This window comes from Oncorhynchus masou, unplaced genomic scaffold (genome assembly GCF_036934945.1).
Source record: "Oncorhynchus masou masou isolate Uvic2021 unplaced genomic scaffold, UVic_Omas_1.1 unplaced_scaffold_666, whole genome shotgun sequence".
Classification (NCBI taxonomy): domain Eukaryota; kingdom Metazoa; phylum Chordata; class Actinopteri; order Salmoniformes; family Salmonidae; genus Oncorhynchus; species Oncorhynchus masou.
The window spans coordinates 132617-156503 of NW_027013106.1; the positions used below are offsets into that span (position 1 = coordinate 132617).

Genomic DNA, 23887 nt, shown 5'->3' on the forward strand with positions numbered 1-23887 from the left:
CCTATATAAGGTCCCACATTTGACAGTGCATTTCAGAGCAAAAACCAAGCCATGAGGTCGAAGGAATTGTCCGTAGAAGCTCTGAGACAGGATTGACTCTTCCTAGAGCTGGCCGCCCGGCCAAACTGGGCAATAGGGGGAGTAGGTCCTTGGTCAGGGAGGGGACCAAGAACCCAAAGGTCACTCTGACAGAACTCCAGACTTCCTCTGTGGAAATGGGAGAACTTTCCAGAAGGAAAACCATCCATGCAGCACTCCACCAGTCAGTCCTTTATTGTAGAGTGGCCAGACGGAAGCAACTCCTTAGTAAAGGCACATGACAGACCGCTGAATTGAATGTTTTGTTGTCAGCTCTTAGCTACCTGATCTAATATAGTTTGAGAATAAAGGTTGTGTCAGAACTTTCACCTCATTTTTGTGTACTTTTCTCTTTATTACTACAGGCCGACTCAGATTAAGTCTGAGGCCGGTAACATCAAAAGTGAGGACAAACCCAGCCTTCCTCTCTCCTTCCACACGGAGTCCAAACCTACAGTCACTGGGTCCTGATTGTGACAGTGGAGCCCAGTTTGCACTGCAGGATCCAGAGATGGCATCAGTGAAGCTGGAAGACTGCAGTCAAACACTGGAGCTGAATGTCAACATTAAAGATGAAGAAGAGGAGGAGAAGATTGGGAAATCTGTTTCTCATGGTAAGAGCAGGTTCTAACTATATCTTCAGAAGTTTGAGTAATAGACCTCCATAAGTTATGACCCAGTCTATTGATAGGTTGAATTCTGTAATTCTGACATCACACATCCCTGAACAACTGGGTTATCTGGAGTGATCAGAGAGTACACTAAAGAAGTGAAGTAGACACACTGCCAGCATTTTAAAGTTCTATGAAATGAGTCTGTGTAGTTACTAACCCTTCTGATAGTGAGTGGAGGATTATATGACTCATAATTGGGGCGGCAGGGTAGCCTAGTGGTTAGAGCGTTGGACTAGTAACCGAAAGGTTGCGAGTTCGAATCCCTGAGCTGACAAGGTACAAATCTGTCGTTCTGCCCCTGAACAGGCAGTTAACCCACTGTTCCAAGGCTGTCATTGAAAATAAGAATTTGTTCTTAACTGGCTTGCCTAGTTAAATAAAGGTTAAAAAAATAATAATAATAATATTCACCACTTTCTGCCCTCAACTGTGGAATAGCTTTTAGGGCGGACCCCATTTAGTCGACTGGTCAATTGTTGGTCAATAGGCTGTTAGTCGACCAAGATTTTTTTTAGTCGAGCAGTGGCAAATATACAGTACCAATGTATTTTCTACATTGTAGAATAATACTGACGACATCAAAACTACGAAATAACACATGGAACCATGTTGTAACCAAAAAAGTGTTAAACAAATCAAAATATATATATATATAAGTAGCCACCCTTTGCCTTGATGACAGCTTTGCACACTCTTGGCATTCTCTCAACCAACTTCATGAGGAATGCTTTTCCAACAGTCTTGAAGGGGTTCCCACATATGCTGAGCACTTGTTGGCTGCTTTTCCTTCACTCTGCGGTCCAACTCAATTGGGTTGAGGTTGGGTGATTGTGGAAGTCATCTGATGCAGCATTCCGTCACTCTCCTTCTTGGTGTGTTGGGTCACTGTCCTGTTGAAAAACAAATAATAGCCCCACTAAGCGCAAACCAGTTGGGATGGCGTATCGCTGCAGAATGCTGTGGTAGCCATGCGGGTTAAGTGTGCCTTGAATTCTAAATAAATCACTGACAGTGTCACCAGCAGAGCACCCCCACACAATCACACCTGCTCCTCCATGCTTCACGGTGGGAAGGAGGACCAAGTCTGCGCCTCACAAAGACACGGTGGTTTTATATAAAAAATCTCAGTTGATGTTGGGATGTCTGTTACTTGAACTCTATGAAGCAGTTATTTGGGCTGCAATTTTTGAGGCTGGTAACTCTAATGAACTTATCCTCTGCAGCAGAGTCTGGGTCTTCCTTTCCTGTGGCGGTCCTCATGAGAGCCAGTTTCATCATTGCACTTGATGGTTTTTGCAAATGTACTTGAAGAAACTTTCAAAGTTCTTGACATCTTCCGGATTGACTGACCATGTATTAAGGTACTGATGGACTGTCATTTCTCTTTGCTTATTTGAGCAGTTATTGTCATAATATGGATTTGGTCTTAGGGCTATCTTCTGTATACTACCCCTACCATGTCACAACACAACTGATTGGCTCAAATGCATTAAGAAGATAAGAAATTCCACAAATGAACGTTTAACAAGGCACACCTGTTAATTGAAATGCATTCCAGGTGACTACCTCATGAAGCGGGTTGAGAGAATGCCAAGAGTGTGCATCGCTGTCATCAAGGCAAAGGGTGTCTACTTTGAAGAATCTCAAATATAAAATTAACTTTGATTTGTTTAACACTTTTTTGGTTACATCATGATTCCACAAGTGTTATTTCATAGTTTTGATGTCTTCACTATTATTCTACAATGTAGAAAATAGTAAAAGTAAAGAAAACCCTTGAATGAGTCGGTGTGTCCAAACTTTTGACTGGTACTGAATATATAAAAAATGTATGACACACGAGACATCTGTCTGATTCACGCCTGTCAGAGTGGACTAATCCATTTGCCTGTCAGAGTAGACTAGTCCATTGCCTGACTGAGTGAACTAGTCCATTGCCTGTCTGAGTAGACTAGTCCATTGCCTGTCTGGGTGGACTAGTCCATTGCCTGTCAGAGTGGACTAATCCATTTGCCTGTCAGAGTAGACTAGTCCATTGCCTGACTGAGTGAACTAGTCCATTGCCTGTCTGAGTAGACTAGTCCATTGCCTGTCTGGGTGGACTAATCCATTTGCCTGTCTGGGTGGACTAGTCCATTTGCCTGTCTGGGTGGACTAGTCCATTTGCCTGTCTGGGTGGACTAGTCCATTTGCCTGTCTGGGTGGACTAGTCCATTTGCCTGTCTGGGTGGACTAGTCCATTTGCCTGTCTGGGTGGACTAGTCCATTTGCCTGTCTGGGTGGACTAGTCCATTTGCCTGTCTGGGTGGACTAGTCCATTTGCCTGTCTGGGTGGACTAGTCCATTTGCCTGTCTGGGTGGACTAGTCCATTTGCCCGTCTGGGTGGACTAGTCCATTTGCCCGCCTGGGTGGACTAGTCCATTTGCCTGCCTGGGTGGACTAGTCCATTTGCCTGCCTGGGTGGACTAGTCCATTTGCCTGCCTGGGTGGACTAGTCCATTTGCCTGCCTGGGTGGACTAGTCCATTTGCCTGTCTTGGTGGACTAGTCCATTTGCCTGTCTGGGTGGACTAGTCCATTTGCCTGTCTGGGTGGACTAGTCCATTTGCCTGTCTGGGTGGACTAGTCCATTGCAGAGGGGATGGCACACCACTGTCACCAGTAGTACATTTAGCCTACCGTTAATTCCCATCATTTTTAATCTACAATGTTTGTTTGGTTACGGTAATGCATTCAATATATTATTATTGCAGTCTTGTCATTGTAGGAGTGGACACATTGTTTGTAGAGTGTACAACCTCGGCTACACTTGTGAGAAAGGTTTTGGTGCATTTCCTTCCATTTACGAGTTTACAAGTAATTTTTTGTCTTTTGTTAAAGAGTGCTCCTGTCAATGTTGAGTAAGGACACACACCTGATTACGCCTATAGGCTAGCTGGCCTGATTACACTAGGAAGTAGGCCTATAGGCTAGCTGGCCTGATTACGCATTGAAGTAGAGATATAGGCTAGCTGGCCTGATTACACATAGAAGTAGAGATATAGGCTAGCTGGCCTGATTACGCATTGAAGTAGAGATATAGTCTAGCTGGCCTGATTACACATAGAAGTAGAGATATAGGCTAGCTGGCCTGATTACACATTGAAGTAGAGATATAGTCTAGCTGGCCTGATTACACATAGAAGTAGAGATATAGGCTAGTTGGCCTGATTACACATAGAAGTAGAGATATAGGCTAGCTGGCCTGATTACACATTGAAGTAGAGATATAGTCTAGCTGGCCTGATTACACATAGAAGTAGAGATATAGGCTATCTGGCCTGATTACACATAGAAGTAGAGATATAGGCTATCTGGCCTGATTACACATTGAAGTAGGCCTATAGGCTAGCTGGCCTGATTACACATTGAAGTAGGCCTATAGGCTACCTGACCTGATTACACATTAAAGTAGGCCTATAGGCTAGCTGGCCTCTGTGCAAATGTAGGCCTATAAATGTGCCCATTTGGGGATCTGATTCTATTTCTGATTGTCTTAACTCACCGTCACTGTGGAGTTTCTCCAACAAAAAATGTCTTCACCTCAAACAGCAAGTAAACAAAGTCTGTTTCTATATCCATTGAGAATGACAATAGTTCCTCAATGTAGCCTATTTGAACAATCTTTCCATCTCTCTCCCTTTTGATAACCACTCAGCATGAAAGAGGAAAAATTTAATACTCTGATCCAGTAGAAACGTCATAAAATAGGCCCACCAGATTACTTCTTATCCTTTGCGCAAAATAGCCTACAGCTCTGTCTGTCTAGAGCTCACTGGCATGGGAAACTCTAAGGGCCCATAATATTTTATACAATGTTGCAAGTTTGCTAGCACAGGCCAGACCAAATGATTAGTTGATATTATGTTTCAAGTTTGTTGCTGACAGGCCATGTGCAGCCAATTTGATTCATAGGATATCTATTTTTATCAGGGTATGTTCAACCTGTAGGTTGCAATGTTTTTATTTGTTGGCTTTATGTAGGCTATTTTTCATATTGGCAATAGAAGTTAGTTTTAGATTCATTTTAATTTAGATATAATTTTGATTAACCACATGTCATTGATTTGAGATGTGAAGACTTTATTATAAATTAAATGAAAATCTTCCACGAAAATCATAACGCAGCAGCGGGAGGAGGAGAGTCGAGAACAGATTTATTTTATTCTGGTTACGCTATATTGATCTCAGGCTCCCTCGTGAGTATTTTGTGTGTCTTCATTTTTAAGTTGCATTTTTAAGTTGCTTAAAGCATCAGACAAGCTCAATAGCCTCCATATAGTTTATTTTATTTCAGCACATATGTATGGAAAAATACACGTTTTTAAAATTAAAGAATTTGGTTGAAAGAAAACAAGACTCTCGGTCGAACGGGAATCATTTTTTTGTCGGGACAGCCCTAATAGCTTTATTTCCTGTATTGTACAGGCTACTGTTATGAAGTCATATGTATATCACACCAACTGACAGGTTCTTCTGATGTTGTTCACACAGGAGACCATGTTGAGACATTCTCTACATCTGGAGAGCAACAGCAGGAAGATCACAGAGCTAAGAGGTCTCACCACTGCCCACATTGTGAGGAGATTTTCCCAATTCTATCAAAACTAGAAATACACCTAAAACTACACACAGGAGATAATCTGTATTCCTGCACTGACTGTGGGAAGAGTTTCACAACATCACAGGCTCTGACAGTTCATCTGCGAGTCCACACTGGAGAAAAACCTTACTCCTGCTCTGACTGTGGGGAGAGTTTCTCTCAACAGAGCAGCTTAAAAACACACCACCGTATACACACAGGAGAGAAGCCTTACTCATGCTCTGACTGTGGGAAGAGTTTCTCCGTATCAAGCAACTTGAAAACACACCTAAAAATACACACCGGGGAGAAGCCTTACTTCTGCTCTGACTGTGGGGCGAGTTTCTCTCAACAGAGCCACTTACAAACCCACCAACATATACACACAGGAGAGAAGCATTACTTCTGCTCTGACTGCGGAAAATTCTTCACAACATCAGCTGAGTTAAGAGTTCATCAGAGAACACACACAGGAGAGAAGCCTTACTGCTGCTCTGACTGTGGGAAGAGTTTCTCTCAACAGGTCCACTTAAAATGTCACCAGCGAATACACACAGGAGAGAAGCCTTACTCCTGCTCTGACTGTGGAAAGAGTTTCACCCGATTGGATATATTAAAATGTCACCAGCGAATACATACAGGAGATAAGCCTTACTCCTGCTCTGATTGTGGGAAGAGTTTCTCCCAACAGGGCAACTTAAAAATACACCAACGTATACATAAAGGAGAGAAGCCTTATTCCTGTTCTGACTGTGGAAAATGCTTCACAACATCAACTGAGCTAAAATCTCATCAGAGAACACACACAGGAGAGAAGCCTTACTACTGCTCTGACTGTGGGAAGAGTTTTTCCCGATTGGCTACCTTAAAAACACATCAATGTATACATAAAGGAGAAAAGCCTCATCACTTCTCTCAGACCAGCTAAGATTAAAGTCACTCTATCAATTAATCCTCATCTCATAAAAGAAGTGGTAAGAGTGAATTGGATCAAAAGAAGAAAGCGTAGAACACTCTACTGTAATCCTGTTGTTTCTCACTTTGAGAGAACTGTACAGAGGAAAGGGAGCGTTATAGAATGATAACATTGGAAATCAACTTCCTCCATCTTTTTTTAACTTCAAAACATAGAAATGCGCCATTTTCACATGTGTTAATGTTGGGGTGGTGCTGGGGATGATGAATATGAAGTTGAAACATTTTAAAATGTCCCTTTAAGGAAAAAACAATAGGATGGTGGTTGGTCGGGTGGATGGATGAGTCAGCATATAACATGAAAGTCTAGCAACCCAACGGTTGCGTGTTCAAATCTCATCACGGACAATTTGAGCTCATAAGCAACTTTGCAACTGCACTACATGACCAGAAGTATACCGTTCAACAGTTTGGGGTCACTTAGAAATGTCCTTGTTTTTGAAAGATAAGCTATTTTTTTGTCCATTTAAAATAACATCAAATTGATCAGAATTACAGTGTAGACATTGTTCATGTTGTAAATTACTATTGTAGCTGGAAACAGCTGATTTTTTTAAATGGAAAATCTACATAGGTGTACAGAGGCCCATCATCAGCAGCCATCACTCCTGTGTTCCAATGGCACGTTGTGTTGTTAGCTAATCCAAGTTTATCATTTAAAAAGGCTAATTGAACAATAGAAAACCATTTTGCAAGTATGTTAGCACAGCTGAAAACAGTTGTGCTGATTTAAAGAAGCAATAAAACTAGACTAGTTGAGTATCGGGAGCATCAGCATTTGTGGGTTTGATTACAGGCTCAAAATGTCTAGAAACAAATAACTTTCTTCTGAAACTCGTCAGTCTATTCTTGTTCTGAGAAATGAAAGCTATTCCATGGGAGAAATTGCCAAGAAACGGAAAATCTAATACAATGTTGTGTACTACTCCCTTCACAGATCAGAGCAATCTGGCCCTAACCAGAATATCAAGAGGAGTGGGAGGCCCCGGTGCACAACTGCGCAAGATGTACATTAATGTCTAGTTTGAGAAAGTCCTCAACTGGTAGCTTCATTAAATAGTACCCGCAAAACACCAGTCTCAATGTCAACAGTGAAGAGGCGACCCCGGGATGCTGGCCTTCTAGGCAGTCTCAGACTGGCCAATAAAAAGAAAAGATTAAGATGGGCAAAAGAACACAGACACTGGACAGAGGAGCTCTGCCTAGATGGCCAGCATCCCGGAGTCGCCTCTTCACTGTTGAATTTGAGACTGCACTGTATTTCTGATCAATTTTATGTTATTTTAATGGACAAAAAAATGGCTTTTCTTTAAAAAACAAGGACATTTCTTATTGACCCCAAACTTTTGAATGGTAGTGTATGTGGGCACCTGCTCGTCAAACATCTAATTTCAAAATCATGGGAATTAATATGGACTTGGTCTCCCTTTTGCTGCAATAACAGCCTCCACTCTTCTGGGAAGGCTTTACACTAGATGTTGGAATATTGCTGTGGGGACTTTTTCCATTTAGCCACAAGAGCATTAGTGAGTTCGGTCACTGATGTTGGGCGATTAGGTCTGGCTCGCAGTCAACGTTTCAATTCATCCCAAAGGTGTTCGATGGGGTTAAGGTCAGGGCTCTGTGCAGGCCAGTCAAGTTCTTCCACACTGATCTCGACAAACCATTTGTGTATGGACGTCTATTTGTGCTCGGGGGCATTGTCACGCTGAAACAGGAAAGGGCCTTCCCCAAACTGTTGCCGCAAAGTTGGCAGCACAGAATCATCTATAGCTTTAAGATTTCCCTTCACTGGAACTAAGGGGACTAGTCCGAACCATGAAAAACCAATAGTTTTAGACCATTAGTTGTCCTCCACCAAACTTTACAGTTGGCACTATGCATTGGGGCAGGTAGCGTTCTCCTGGCATCCACCAAACTCAGATTCATCCGTCGGACTGCTAGATGAGGAAGCATGATTCATCACTCCAGAGAACATGTTTCTACTGCATCAGTCCAATGACGGTGAGCTTTACACCACTCCAGCCAACGCTTGGCATTGCGCATGGTGATCTTAGGCATGTGTGCTGCTGCTCGGCCATGGAAACCCATTTTATGAAGCTCCCAACGAGCAGTTCTTGTTGACGTTGCTTCCAGCAGCAGTTTGGAACTTGATAGTGAGTGTTGCAACCGAGGACAGACCATTTTTACATGCTTCAGCACTCAGCGGTCCTGTGTTTTGAGCTTGTGTGGCTTATCACTTCATGGCTGAGCCGTTGCTCCTAGACCTTTCCATTTCACAGTGACAGCACTTACAGTTGAACAGGGCAGATCAAGCAGGGCAGAAATTTTATGAACTGACGGTGCCACATTGAAAGTCACAAAGCTCTTCATTAAGGCCATTCTACTGCCAATGCATGGCTGTGTGCACGATGTTATACTCCTGTCAGCAACGGGTGTGGCTGAAATAGACAAATCCACTATTTTGGAGGGGTGTCCTCATACTTTTGTATATATAGTCTGCTTAACATGTTCGCCTAGCATGCAACTACTTACCATGTTAATGTTAGCAACGACTAATTGGAATATGTAAAATATCATACGCATAGCAAATTCGTAACATATTGTACGAAATGTAATTCGTAACATACTATACATCCTACAAATCGTATTACAGTTATAGGCCAATGTAACATAACATACCGTAAAATACTAAATAGTGTGCTATGTTTTTTTTTTTTTTTAACATATAGTACACTTTGCTCTGACACCAAGTTGTCTCTCTGCAGTTCTCTGTGGAAATGAGCTAGTAGACACATGTATCAGCTAGAGATGGTGTCAGTTCTTTTTTTACTACACAACAACTTTTGTTTAATGATACACAGGCTATGAAACGACTACGTGTTTATTAAATTGTATTTTTAAAACTAGATAGATTCATTATTTTAGTCATTGATCATTAATGCATTTGGATGACTGTAATGAACTTAATTGATCTGCTAATGAAAAAATAAACATTCTACATGAATTTGTGCTGGTAAACCTTTGTTTTCTGGGTTATCTATACAGAAAATACAATGTTTTTATTTAATTCATGGCATTGAAAGTAATTTACATGTCTATTATCTACTCAAAACATGTCACTACATCTTTACACATCACCATGGGGACAAGCCAATTTGCTAGCCACCAGTAATTGCTACAGTGCACACAAATAGATGTTTTGCAGTATAAAGGACTTACATATGTTTCTTATTAAATAACAGTTAAATAAAAATAAAATAAAGTATTGTCATTTTGAAGTGTTTTATATGGTATCAAAGTCCAGGGACAGCATTACCACCACAAATCAACAACGAACCACTTACTATTAGGGAATGGAACCAGAGAGGAAGATTGTGTTACCTTTCTCTTACTTATTGTAAGAGTAGGGGTGTTAACCCTGGGGTCCAGGCTAAATTATCATTCTGACCATCATGGCCCTCTAATCATCACCAGCTTCCAGGCTCATTCATCTCCCCTCCTCTCCCCTGTAACTATTCCCCAGGTTGTTGCTGTAAATGAGAACGTGTTCTCAGTCAACTTCCCTGGTAAAATAAAAAAAATGTAATTACTTAAACATTAATGTCCACTGGCCAAAATATATCTACAGTCAACGCTGTTGCTAGCACTAGCCCCCAAAATAAAGTGTCCGATCTGGGTTAACTTGGTTGAGTTTACGAAAACAAATATAATACAAGTGTCATTCCAGATGAGGAATAAGAAACATTCAAAGCACATGTAATGTTTGTATTTAGGCAATGTAATGTCTAGTTCTTACACAGGATTTAGCTATTTAAAATGAAGTGTATCTTTAGGAGTAATTCATGTGTACCTGTACATTACCCACCCTGACAACCTGGCCCTCAATTTAAAGCCCGTGGAAGTGACATAACAAATACACTAGTACAACACAGAGTATATTTAATATCTGCACAAGTACAATGTCATTACTAGGTGTTAAACAGGATTTGGCCGGTGATAATGAAGTCTATCTTGAAGGGTACTTACTTGTAATTACAGTGAACCAATAGCCAGTGGTGGAAAAAGTACCCAGCTGTCATACTTGAGTAAAGATACCTTAATAATAGAAAGTCACACAGTAAAATGCTAAAAGTCTAAAAATATTTGTTTTTAAATATACTTACGTTGCAAAAGGCAAAGCATTAATAATTTCAGAATCCTTATATTAAGGAAACCAGATGGCACAATTTGAAAAATAATTATGGATGGCCAATGGGCACACTCCAACATTCAGACATAATTTACATCCCTCCCTCAGAGGATGTCGGGATGACCAGGGTTGTTCTCTTGGTAACTGTGTTAATTGGACCATTTTCCTGTCCTGCTAAGCATTCCAACTGTAATGAGTACTTTTGGGTGCCATGGAAAATGTATTGAGTAAAAAGTACATGATTGTCTTTAGAACAGGAGTCGAGAAGGTCAGTGTGCAAAATCAGGACATGATAGATTTCCGCGAAAGAAAAAGAATGTTATAGACAAGATAACAACGTCAAGACAGAAGAGAGAAAGGTACGTTTTCCATGCAATTTGTTTCGTTTCCTTTTGGGAATACATGAATAGTGCTGGACGATTTAGCATAGGACGTTAGATAACTAGCTAGCTAGCATTTGGCAGCTACCTAGCCAACGGAAGGCTAGCTAGCTAACGGAAGGCTAGCTAGCTAACGGAAGGCTAGCTAGCTAACGGAAGGCTAGCTAGCTAACGGAAGGCTAGCTAGCTAACGGAAGAGCCATAACTGTAGCATGCTAACGTTTGGATTTAGTTTGGATTAGCTAGCACGGTAGATAGTTTTCTAACCTTTACTAGCCACTGTAGCTAAATTACCTAACATAAAGCTGGCAAATAGCCATGTTATGGTCGCTACTCGCTAGCTAGCTGGGCTCACTTTTGTGTGAAGCTTGCCACAATAACGAGTATTCACAACAGTATAATTTATGGGTCGCCTTCATAATAAAAGTCCCCCATTGGAAACAACAGTGTGTAGTCTATCTTGGGTTAGTTATACAAATCTTTCGTGTTAGCATGCAATTTTATAGCTAGCTGGATAACACAATAACTAGTTAGCAAGGCCTCGGTAGCTACAGGCTTAAACTATGGAAAGCATGATGATGATAACTACTTCATCGCTGAAATGTGGCTCCCACATGGACAGGCTTCTTATCAAACTTCCAGTGTACCTCAGAGACAGTTTCATTGAACATTGTTTGAACAAGGGCATCCTGAGATAGGGCTTGAGAAGCACCTATGCTCTCAGAGACCTGGCCACATGGTTGGAGGATAAGACAGGCCACACCCATGTATGCTTTGTCATGGCCAGGTCCAGGGTCGCCCCCAAAAGCAGTTGTCAATGCCTAGGCTGGAACTCAGTGCTGCCCTTTCCGGAGACCAATTGGCCTCTACCTTGCGAGCCGAGCTCACCTTGCCAATCCAAAGGGTCATCTACTGGAGTGATTCAACCACTGTATTGACCTGACTCAAGTCGGAGTCCTGCAGGTATAAAGTGTTCGTCGGAACTCGCATTGCAGAAATCCAAGACCTAACAGAAGTCCAGGACTGGAGGTATGTTGATAGCATAAACAATCCTGCTGATGACGTTACTCGTGGTAAACCCTTCAGGAACTGGCTCAACCCCATCACTGGAGCTTGGGTTGTCCCAACCAGAGAACGAGTGGCCGACAGCTCCCAGGCATGCGGCCCCTCCACAACCAACTGAAGCTCACGAGTTAAGGAAGTCCGCCCAATGCTACAGCATCTCTACGGAACCAACAACAGCGCTCACTGACCTAGCACAATCCCAAACACTGCCGGATCTGATTGCCGCCACAAACCAGACCTCAGATGGGGTGGCTTCTATACCCACCTCCCTCGCGGCAGAGACACTACTCCTCCAGCATACACAAGCAGTTAGCTTCCCTGAGGAGTTAAAAGCTCTGAAAGCCGGTAGGGAAGTTGTTAAGGAGAGCCGTCTTCTCTCTCTCGCCCCAGAATATGATCAAATCCTTGGAGTGATCAGAGTCGGGGGGAGGCTGCGCCAAGCAGAAGTTTTGGACCCCGATGCTATCCACCCAATTATCCTTGACTCCAGACACCCTCTTACCACGCTCCTCATTAAGAGTTATGATGAGAGGCTTCTCCACCCAGGGCCAGAGAGGGTCTATGGGGAGATGAGGCGGAAATACTGGATATTTGGAGGACGAGGAGTCATTCGTAAGCACCAATATGCCTGCGTAGAATGTCAGAGATGGCGGGCCGGAGCCACGGTGCCCAAAATGGCAGATTTACCCCCTGCTCGCTTGCGCCTCCTTAAACCACCCTTCTGGTCAACAGGAGTAGACTGCTTTGTCCCCTTGATGATCAAGCTAGGACGCCGTGTGGAAAAGCGCTGGGGCATTCTATTCAAGTGTTTGACAACTAGATGTGTCCACCTGGACCTACTGGAGAGTTTGGATACTGAAGCCTTTGTCATGGCCCTACGGCGGTTTATCTCCCGACGGGGGAAACCCTACGAGACCCTGACTGACAGAGGTACGAACTTCAAGGCAAAAGAAGCCAGGTTGGAGGAAGCCTTCCAAGCTATGGAACCCAGCCTCCAGGATCAGCTGATGGACCAACAAATCTCATTCAAATTTAACCCTCCAGGAGCTCCTCATTTTGGAGGAACATGGGAGCAAGAGATCAAATCTGAAAAAGAGGGCCTTACGAGTCGTACTAGGGGACCAAACTGTCCCCTTGTACGTCCTGATAGAGATTGAAGGCATACTGAACTTCAAACCCTTGGGATATCTCTCTGCAGACATCGCTGACCCCGATCCGGTTACACCGAATATGCCCTTGATGGGACGCCGAGATGCGTCACTTCCTCAAACCATGTATGTTGATACCAACCTCGTTGGCAGACGCCGGTGGCGACACAGCCAGATCTTAGCTGGTGGACCCTCAGCTGCCTCGAGCCTCCTGGCCGGTGGGCCGTATCACTAAGACCATGCCTGGAACCGATGGTCTAGTTAGATCAGTGGAGATCCAGGTGAAGAACCGGACATATATCCTGCCAGTTGCCCGACTAATTCCTCTCCCTGAGATGACAGAGGACGGGGAGCAATGAGCCTTTTTTGAGGAGTGTGGAATTTAACAAATTTCCAAGGTGGCTGAAGAAAAGGCCCATGGAGTTGGTGGAATAATCCTATAATTCATAGCCACTTACTCAGCTGGGCCAGGGGTGCTTTAATTAGGTCAGGTGGAAATGTCAGACAGATATCAACTCCATAAAAGGAGGATATTGCTATCGCCTGAGCTCACTGCTTTCTCTTCCTTAACTCTGTCTGATCCAGAAGTTCTGTGCGTCCATGAATCCACAAATTCCTGCCTCAGTCTCATCCATTCCTCTGTCACCTGACATGTCCAGCTACCCACACAGATTCCACTAATCTTTCAATAGGGTAACGTAGTGTCTCAATTGTCATACATTCTTCTCTACCACAGATTTCCACTCTACAATCTACACACGATACCCCATAATGCCAGAGCGAAAACAGGTTTTTAGATATATTTTTTTCAAAAAAATTAAACATCAATACCTTATTTAAATAAATATTCAGACCCTTTGCTATGAGACTCGAAATTGAGCTCTGGTGCATCCTGTTTCCATTGATCATCTTTGAGATGTTTCTACAACTTGATTGGTAAATTCAGTTGATTGGATATGATTTGGAAAGGCAGACACCTGTCTATATAAGGTCCCACAGTTGACAGTGCAGGTCAGAGCAAAAACCAAGCCATGAGGTCAAATGAATTGTCCTTAGAGCTCAGAGACAGGATTGTGTGGAGGCACAGATCTGGGGAAGGGTACCAAAAATGTTTGTTTTTTTTACACCTTATACGTTAGGTTAGGGTATCTGTAAAGCACTTTGTGACAACTGCAGATGTAAAAAAGGCTTTATATATTTTTTGATTGAAATGTACATCACACCACCTGATTGGTTCTTTGGATGTTGTTCACACAGGAGACCATGTTGAGACATTATCTACATCCAGAGAGCAACTACAGGAAGATCACAGAGCTCAAAGATCTCACCACTTCCCACGTTGTGAGGAGATTTTCCAATTCTATCAAGCTAAAAATACACCTAAAAATACAGACAATGTAGAATCTTTATCCCTGCTCTGACTGTGGGAAGAGCTGCAAAATATCAAGGGATCTGACAGTTCAACATTCAACACTGGAGAAAAGTCTTACTCCTGTTTCTCCCAGCAAAGCAACTTAAAAGGACACCAACATATACACACACAGGAGAAAAGTCTTACTCCTGCTCTGACTGTTGGAAGAGTTTCTCTCAACATGGCCACTTAAAAACACACCAACATATACATAAATGTGAGATTCCTCATCAGTTCTCTGACTATCTAAGATTGAAATCATTCCTTCACTTAATTATCAAGAAATCGTAGAACACTCTATTGTAATCCTATTGTTTCTCACTGTGATTGAACTGTGCAGAGGAAATGGAGCGTTATAGAATGTTAGCCTTTCTTTACTGATCAGTATTCACTGAAACCTGCTTAATTTATCTGCAAATTAAAAATAAAGTTTGTACATTTGTACTGGTCAAACTCTTCTCTTTTGGAAAATGAATTACCAAAAAACAATGTTTCAAGTGACATATTTGCTGTTTTTCTGAAGCTGAACAAGACAGGAAGTTGAAATGAGCATCACAAAGCTAAATCTGACCTATTCTCTAACATGTTTTGTCAGCGTAAGCAGCTGTGAGACCTGCTAGAGTACTGTAACTTTAATGATCTACTGAGTCATTGTAGTTTTTGGGGGTTATCTTTACAGTAAATGTAATGCTTTTGTTTAATTCATGAATTTCAAATAAATATATCTGTATTTATCTACTCAATACATGTCATGACACCTCTCCACACTGGGACAAGCCAAGTTACTAGTCACCAATATTCTCTACATCAAATCAGTGATGTCTGTTTAACAGTCTTATGGCCTGGAGATAGAAGCAGTTTCATTCTCTGTCCCAGCTTTGATGCACCTGTACCGTCTCTGCTTGCTACATGGTAGCAGGGGGAACAGGCCGTGGCTCGGGTGGATACATTTACATTACATTTAAGTCATTTAGCAGACGCTCTTATCCAGAGCGACTTACAAATTGGTGAATTCACCTTCTGACATCCAGTGGAAAAGCCACATTACAATAGTGCATCTAAATCATTAAGGGGGGGTGGTGAGAAGGATTACTTATCCTATCCTAGGTATTCCTTGAAGAGGTGGGGTTTCAGGTGTCTCCGGAAGGTGGTGATTGACTCCGCTGTCCTGGCGTCGTGAGGGAGTTTGTTCCACCATTGGGGGGCCAGAGCAGCGAACAGTTTTGACTGGGCTGAGCGGGAACTGTACTTCCTCAATGGTAGGGAGGCGAGCAGGCCAGAGGTGGATGAACGCAGTGCCCTTGCTTGGGTGTAGGGCCTGATCAGAGCCTGGAGGTACTGCGGTGCCGTTCCCCTCACAGCTCCGTAGGCAAGCACCATGGTCTTGTAGCGGATGCGAGCTTCAACTGGAAGCCAGTGGAGAGAGCGGAGGAGCGGGGTGACGTGAGAGAACTTGGGAAGGTTGAACACCAGACGGGCTGCGGCGTTCTGGATGAGTTGTAGGGGTTTAATGGCACAGGCAGGGAACCCAGCCAACAGCGAGTTGCAGTAATCCAGACGGGAGATGACAAGTGCCTGGATTAGGACCTGCGCCGCTTCCTGTGTGAGGCAGGGTCGTACTCTGCGGATGTTGTAGAGCATGAACCTGCAGGAACGGGCCACCGCCATGATGTTGGTTGAGAACGACAGGGTGTTGTCCAGGATCACGCCAAGGTTCTTAGCGCTCTGGGAGGAGGACACAATGGAGTTGTCAACCGTGATGGCGAGATCATGGAACGGGCAGTCCTTCCCCGGGAGGAAGAGCAGCTCCGTCTTGCCGAGGTTCAGCTTGAGGTGGTGATCCGTCATCCACACTGATATGTCTGCCAGACATGCAGAGATGCGATTCGCCACCTGGTCATCAGAAGGGGGAAAGGAGAAGATTAATTGTGTGTCGTCTGCATAGCAATGATAGGAGAGACCATGTGAGGTTATGACAGAGCCAAGTGACTTGGTGTATAGCGAGAATAGGAGAGGGCCTAGAACAGAGCCCTGGGGGACACCAGTGGTGAGAGCGCGTGGCGAGGAGACAGATTCTCGCCACGCCACCTGGTAGGAGCGACCTGTCAGGTAGGACGCAATCCAAGCGTGGGCCGCGCCGGAGATGCCCAACTCGGAGAGGGTGGAGAGGAGGATCTGATGGTTCACAGTATCGAAGGCAGCCGATAGGTCTAGAAGGATGAGAGCAGAGGAGAGAGAGTTAGCTTTAGCAGTGCGGAGCGCCTCCGTGATACAGAGAAGAGCAGTCTCAGTTGAATGACTAGTCTTGAAACCTGACTGATTTGGATCAAGAAGGTCATTCTGGGAGAGATCGCGGGAGAGCTGGCCAAGGACGGCACGTTCAAGAGTTTTGGAGAGAAAAGAAAGAAGGGATACTGGTCTGTAGTTGTTGACATCGGAGGGATCGAGTGTAGGTTTTTTCAGAAGGGGTGCAACTCTCGCTCTCTTGAAGACGGAAGGGACGTAGCCAGCGGTCAGGGATGAGTTGATGAGCGAGGTGAGGTAAGGGAGAAGGTCCCCGGAAATGGTCTGGAGAAGAGAGGAGGGGATAGGGTCAAGCGGGCAGGTTGTTGGGCGGCCGGCCGTCACAAGAAGCGAGATTTCATCTGGAGAGAGAGGGGAGAAAGAGGTCAGAGCACAGGGTAGGGCAGTGTGAGCAGAACCAGCGGTGTCATTTGACTTAGCAAACGAGGATCGGATGTCGTCGACCTTCTTTTCAAAATGGTTGACGAAGTCATCTGCAGAGAGGGAGGAGGGGGGGGGGGAGGAGGATTCAGGAGGGAGGAGAAGGTGGCAAAGAGCTTCCTAGGGTTAGAGGCAGATGCTTGGAATTTAGAGTGGTAGAAAGTGGCTTTAGCAGCAGAGACAGAGGAGGAAAATGTAGAGAGGAGGGAGTGAAAGGATGCCAGGTCCGCAGGGAGGCGAGTTTTCCTCCATTTCCGCTCGGCTGCCCGGAGCTCTGTTCTGTGAGCTCGCAATGAGTCATCGAGCCACGGAGCGGGAGGGGAGGACCGAGCCGGCCTGGAGGATAGGGGACATAGAGAGTCAAAGGATGCAGAAAGGGAAGAGAGGAGGGTTGAGGAGGCAGAATCAGGAGAAAGGTTGGAGAAGGTATGAGCAGAGGGAAGAGATGATAGGATGGAAGAGGAGAGAGTAGCGGGGGAGAGAGAGCGAAGGTTGGGACGGCGCGATACCATCCGAGTAGGGGCAGTGTGGGAAGTGTTGGATGAGAGCGAGAGGGAAAAGGATACAAGGTAGTGGTCGGAGACTTGGAGGGGAGTTGCAATGAGGTTAGTGGAAGAACAGCATCTAGTAAAGATGAGGTCGAGCGTATTGCCTGCCTTGTGAGTAGGGGGGGAAGGTGAGAGGGTGAGGTCAAAAGAGGAGAGGAGTGGAAAGAAGGAGGCAGAGAGGAATGAGTCAAAGGTAGACGTGGAGAGGTTAAAGTCGCCCAGGACTGTGAGAGATGAGCCGTCCTCAGGAAAGGAGCTTATCAAGGCATCAAGCTCATTGATGAACTCTCCGAGGGAACCTGGAGGGCGATAAATGATAAGGATGTTAAGCTTGAAAGGGCTGGTAACTGTGACAGCATGGAATTCAAAGGAGGCGATAGATAGATGGGTAAGGGGAGAGAGAGAGAATGACCACTTGGGAGAGATGAGGATCCCGGTGCCACCACCCCGCTGACCAGAAGCTCTCGGGGTGTGCGAGAACACGTGGGCGGACGAAGAGAGAGCAGTAGGAGTAGCAGTGTTATCTGTGGTGATCCATGTTTCCGTCAGTGCCAGGAAGTCGAGGGACTGGAGGGAGGCATAGGCTGAGATGAACTCTGCCTTGTTGGCCGCAGATCGGCAGTTCCAGAGGCTACCGGAGACCAGGAACTCCACGTGGGTCGTGCGCGCTGGGACCACCAGATTAGGGTGGCCGCGGCCACGCGGTGTGGAGCGTTTGTATGGTCTGTGCAGAGAGGAGAGAACAGGGATAGATAGACACATAGTTGACAGGGTACAGAAGAGGCTACGCTAATGCAAAGGAGATTGGAATGACAAGTGGACTACACGTCTCGAATGTTCAGAAAGTTAAGCTTACGTAGCAAGAATCTTATTGACTAAAATGATTGAAATGATACAGTACTGCTGGAGTAGGCTAGCTGGTAGTGGCTGCGATGTTGACACTACACTAATCAAGTCGTTCCGTCGAGTGTAATAGTTTCTACAGTGCTGCTATTCGGGGGCTAGCTGGCTAGCTAGCAGGTTGATTGCGTTACGTTACCTTAAAAGAACGACAATAGCTGGCTAGCTAACCTAGAAAATCGGTCTAGGCTACACAATTGTCTTAGATGAGGTTCTTCATCTTCCAAATAAATTGTTATTGATCACATACACATGGTTAACAGATGTTATTGCGAGTGTAACGAAATGTGTGTGCTTCTAGTTCCGACTGTGCAACAATATCCAGCAAGTAATATCTAGCAATTCCACAACAAATACCTAATACACACAAATATAAGTAAAGGAATGGAATAAGAATATATATGAATATATGGATAAGCAATGTCAGAGCGGCATAGGCTAAGATGCAATAGATAATATAGAATACATACGTATGAGATGAGTAATGCAAGATATGTAAACATTATTCAACTGGCATTATCTCTGTGGCCTTCCACAGAGACCATATACAATGCATATGTAATGTTTGAAAAACGTAGACATTAAAACAGACACACCTTTAGTTTTCTTGAACCAAGGTTTATTTGTCTTGCTCATCAAGTTCCCTTTATATTTTACATGCTTTATCAGTAGTTAGTCCATCAGTCCAATACATGTCGCTGTTGCACTACGGTAGTGGGAAACAGGAAGTTCCGGGTTGACTGCCACAAATTCTTCGAAGTAAAGAAAACAACAGAACGTTGTTGTGCGTTTCGCTTTATTACTACAGGTATGTAATAGCACGTTTAAACAGTCTATTATCGAAATAACGTATTATATAACAAATCCTCGAGATATTATCACGTTTGGGAAAGGTTTTGTGTAATTTCTCTGTCAAACCGAGTGAGTGAAGAACGCGATAAAAAAATATTTTACAAGCACACGGAGCGGGGTCCACCACACATTAATTTGTGAGGCTTTCCAGGTTCATACATAACTCCGTCGTGTTCTCCTGGGGATCTTCAGTACAAACACGTGGAAAGTTGCAGATAGAAATGGCCTGAATAGAACTGAGATGATTCCTTAGAATCAGAGGCATGTTTGTTCTACATAATACATTTCTATCTGAATGTGGCCAACGTCTCCGTCCCCCTCCTGGAAGCAGCCCTGGTACCGCTTGTCCAGAGCTATGTGAAATTAGCCAGAATAACGATTAGCCACAATAATGGAATTTGCGGTTCGCCCTCAACATAAAATACCCTCATTGAAAGCAATGCGAGCTGATACAAATTAGTGGAATCATTTCAAATTAGGATTAGGCAACAATAAACATTGTTAGAATGCTTGGATGTCTTCACTATTATTCTACAATGTAGAAAATAGTCAAATCAAGAAAAACCCTTGAATGAGTGGGTGTGCCCAAGCGTTTGACAAGGTACTGTGTATATTTACATTTTTTATGGGGAATTGGAAATGCAGACAATTACAATGATGGAAGCCACAATCTGTCTGCAATATTAAAGCTGATCTACCACCCCCCAAAAAAGTATAATAATAATCAACACAGACTAGACAGCTAGTATAAAAGCCTTTGGCTAAAATGCTGCTAGCGGTACCAATACCGTACGAGACAATCTGAGCATTCATTTTCCAGAATAAATGTTCATTGATACCCTGGTTTTAGTAGTGTAACTCTGCTCTCAATCTGAGTAGTTGAGACATAAAAAGGGTTTTGATAGAAAATGTAACTTCTCTATTACAGTAAAATAATGTCTCAATGTGTTTTGGTGTCAATATGAACCATTATTTTGGACTAAACCAAAAATGTAAATAGCTATTTTAAACCGCTTGCCAGAGCGGAAGATGTGATCTCACAAATTTGTTGTCGTGAAGGTCAGGGGGAGGGGCTTGGTGTGTGTAAGTCATTGAGAAAGAGGCGAAGCAAGAGGTTTCACTCTCGCTAAATTCTCACTCTCGCTAAATTCTGTCCAAAATAAGCCCAATGTGTTTCTATGGGCTTGTTTTGGACCTAACCTTGTTGCCTGCCTTCCTGCCTTTGGGACAACAACTCCCATTGTTAGGGTGGAGACGTGCATCTTGTCATTATATACAGATCTCTGGTGTAAATGGGAAGGTGCACATGGCACAGAGGAGCAAAAATACAATTTGACAACAAGAGGACATAAACACTCATGAAAATGAAAGTAAATACAGGCATTTGGAATTTAGCTCAAAAATATACATTTAAATTAATTCTACACTGCTCAAAAAAATAAAGGGAACACTAAAATAACACATCCTAGATCTGAATGAATGAAATATTCTTATTAACTACTTTTTTCTTTACATAGTTGAATGTGCTGACAACAAAATCACATGAAAATTATCAATGGAAATCAAAAGTATCAACCCATGGAGGTCTGGATTTGGAGTCACACTCAAAATTAAAGTGGAAAACCACACTACAGGCTGATCCAACTTTGATGTAATGTCCTTAAAACAAGTCAAAATGAGGCTCAGTAGTGTGTGTGGCCTCCACGTGTCTGTATGACCTCCCTACAATGCCTGGGCATGCTCCTGATGAGGTGGCGGATGATCTCCTCCCAGACCTGGACTAAAGCATCCGCCAACTCCTGGACAGTCTGTGGTGCAACGTGGCGTTGGTGGATGGAGCGAGACATGATGTCCCAGATGTGCTCAATTGGATTCAGGTCTGGGGAACGGGCGGGCCAGTCCATAGCATCAATGCCTTCCTCTTGCAGGAACTGCTGACACTCCAGCCACATGAGGTCTAGCATTGTCTTGCATTAGGAGGAACCCAGGGCCAACCGCACCAGCATATGGTCTCACAAGGGGTCTGAGGATCTCATCTCGGTACCTAATGGCAGTCAGGTTACTTCTGGCGAGTACATGGAGGGCTATGCGGCCCCCCAAAGAAATGCCACCCCACACCATGACTGACCCACCGCCAAACCGGTCATGCTGGAGGATGTTGCAGGCAGCAGAATGTTCTCCACGGCGTCTCCAGACTCTGTCACATGTGCTCAGTGTGAACCTGCTTTCATCTGTGAAGAGCACAGTGGCGAATTTGTCAATCTTGGTGTTCCCTGGCAAATGCCAAACGTTGTAAGCACAACCCCCACCTGTGGACGTCGAGCCCTCATACCACCCTCATGGAGTCTGTTTCTGACCGTTTGAGCAGACACATGCACATTTGTGGCCTGCTGGAGGTCACTTTGCAGGGCTCTGGCAGTGCTCCTCCTTGCACAAAGGCGGAGGTAGCGGTCCTGCTGCTGGGTTGTTGCCCTCCTATGGCCTCCTCCACGTCTCCTGATGTACTGCCCTGTCTCCTGGTAGCGCCTCCATGCTCTGGACACTACGCTGACAGACACAGCAAACCTTCTTGCCACAGCTCGCATTGATGTGCCATCCTGGATGAGCTGCACAACCTGAGCCACTTGTGTGGGTTGGAGACTCCGTCTCATGCTACCACTTGAGTGAAAGCACCGCCAGCATTCAAAGGTGACCAAAACATCAGCCAGGAAGCATAGGAACTGAGAAGTGGTCTGTGGTCACCACCTGCAGAACCACTCCTTTATTGGGGGTGTCTTTCTAATTGCCTATAATTTCCACCTGTTGTCTATTCCATTTGCACAACAGCATGTGAAATTTATTGTCCATCAGTGTTGCTTCCTAAGTGGACAGTTTGATTTCACAGAAGTGTAATTGACTTGGAGTTACATTGTGTTGTTTAAGTGTTCCCTTTATTTTTTTGAGCAGTGTATATATCGCCGAGCCCTGGGTATAGTAGAGTTTAATGTACTGTGTTGTACCCTACTTTACTCTAATGTTGTGCACTCAAGACGTCTTTTCAACTTTCAATTAACTGATTTCAACGTACAGAAAATACTTATTTTAAATGTGCAGATATGACTTTTCAACTTTCAGTCATAACCTAAAATGAATCTAACTTCAACGTTTGGAAAAATAAGTATTTTAGATGTTTTTTTGCTTACTGGGACTATTGTAGTTCATAGGAGGAGGGCGGTATTTCAGCCAGGACCAGCCTGTGTCTGCATCGAGCATAGAGATGGATAGAAGACTCAACCTCTATGTAACCAGTTTTAGCATGGACATTGTCATTGAGGCAAATGTGTGGGGATTCTTATGGGTTAGGAGTAATCAGCCAATTATTAGTGCCCTGTCTTCTTCAACTTGTGTGCTATGGTTTGTAAATATTAAAATATTGAACACTGCCATCTAGTGGCCAATAACTGAATGACACTAATTGGTTCAGGACTCCAGCATGATTTTTCAATGCCGATACCGATTATTGGAGGACCATAAAAGCCGATACCGATTAATAGGCCAATTTTTATTTTATTTTATTTTATTTGTGATAATGACAATTACAACAATACTGAATTAACGCTTGTTTTAACTTAATACAATACATCAATAAAATCAATTTAGCCTCAAGTAAATAATGAAACTTGTTCAATTTGGTTTAAATAATGCAAAAACAAAGTGTTGGAGAAGAAAGTAAAAGTGCAATATGTTCCATGTAAGAAAGCTAACGTTTCAGTTCCTTGCTCAGAACATGAGAACATATGAAAGCTGGTGGTTCCTTTTAACATGAGTCTTCAATATTACCAGGTAAGAAGTTTTAGGTTGTAGTTATTATAGGAATTATAGGACTATTTCCCTCTATGCCATTTGTATTTCATTAACCTTTGACGATTGGATGTTCTTATAGGCACTTTAGTATTGCCAGTGTAACAGTATAGCTTCCATCCCTCTCCTCGCTCCTCCCTGGGCTCGAACCAGCAACACAACGACAATTAGCGCGCTAACTAGCGTGTCATTTCACTTCGGTTACACGAGCCTCATCTCGGGAGTTGATAGGCTTGAAGTCACAACGAAGAGCTGCTAGCAAAATACACGAAAGTGCTGTTTGAATGAATGTTTTTCTTTTTTTATATCGGCAACTCGGCGCCCAAAAATACTGATTTCCGATTGTTACGAAAACTTGAAATCGGCCTAATTAATCGGCCATTCCGATTAATCGGTCGACCTCTAGTACTAATATTCAGACACATTCAGTTGTTTCCATCTTTATCTATAAATGTTTCAATGGTGTGAACAGAAAATAC

At 43.7% G+C, this 23887-nt stretch overlaps 2 protein-coding genes across 10 annotated transcripts in view; one reads left to right on the top strand and one right to left on the bottom strand.

The window, feature by feature from the left end:
• The window catches only part of LOC135536809 (gastrula zinc finger protein XlCGF52.1-like), a 171545-nt gene that overhangs the window by 54858 nt on the left and 92800 nt on the right, over positions 1-23887 (bottom strand). The window lies entirely within an intron of this gene.
• The window catches only part of LOC135536814 (gastrula zinc finger protein xLCGF3.1-like), a 54689-nt gene that overhangs the window by 7454 nt on the left and 23348 nt on the right, over positions 1-23887 (top strand). Inside the window, exons 1-4 of one of the 9 annotated variants that reach the window (XR_010455065.1) lie at positions 614-692; positions 1976-2113; positions 5286-5369; positions 7286-9369. Coding sequence is in view for 3 of the 9 variants with exons in the window: in XM_064963062.1 (XP_064819134.1) it covers positions 590-692; positions 5286-6301 (1119 nt within the window). In the remaining 6 variants the exon portion in view is untranslated. Of the gene's footprint in view, positions 1-443; positions 693-1975; positions 2114-5285; positions 9370-10634; positions 10900-13718; positions 13827-14390; positions 15288-19470; positions 19525-23887 lie in introns of those variants that run through there. The other 8 variants (XM_064963063.1, XR_010455066.1, XM_064963062.1 and 5 more) reach the window with 8 other exon arrangements.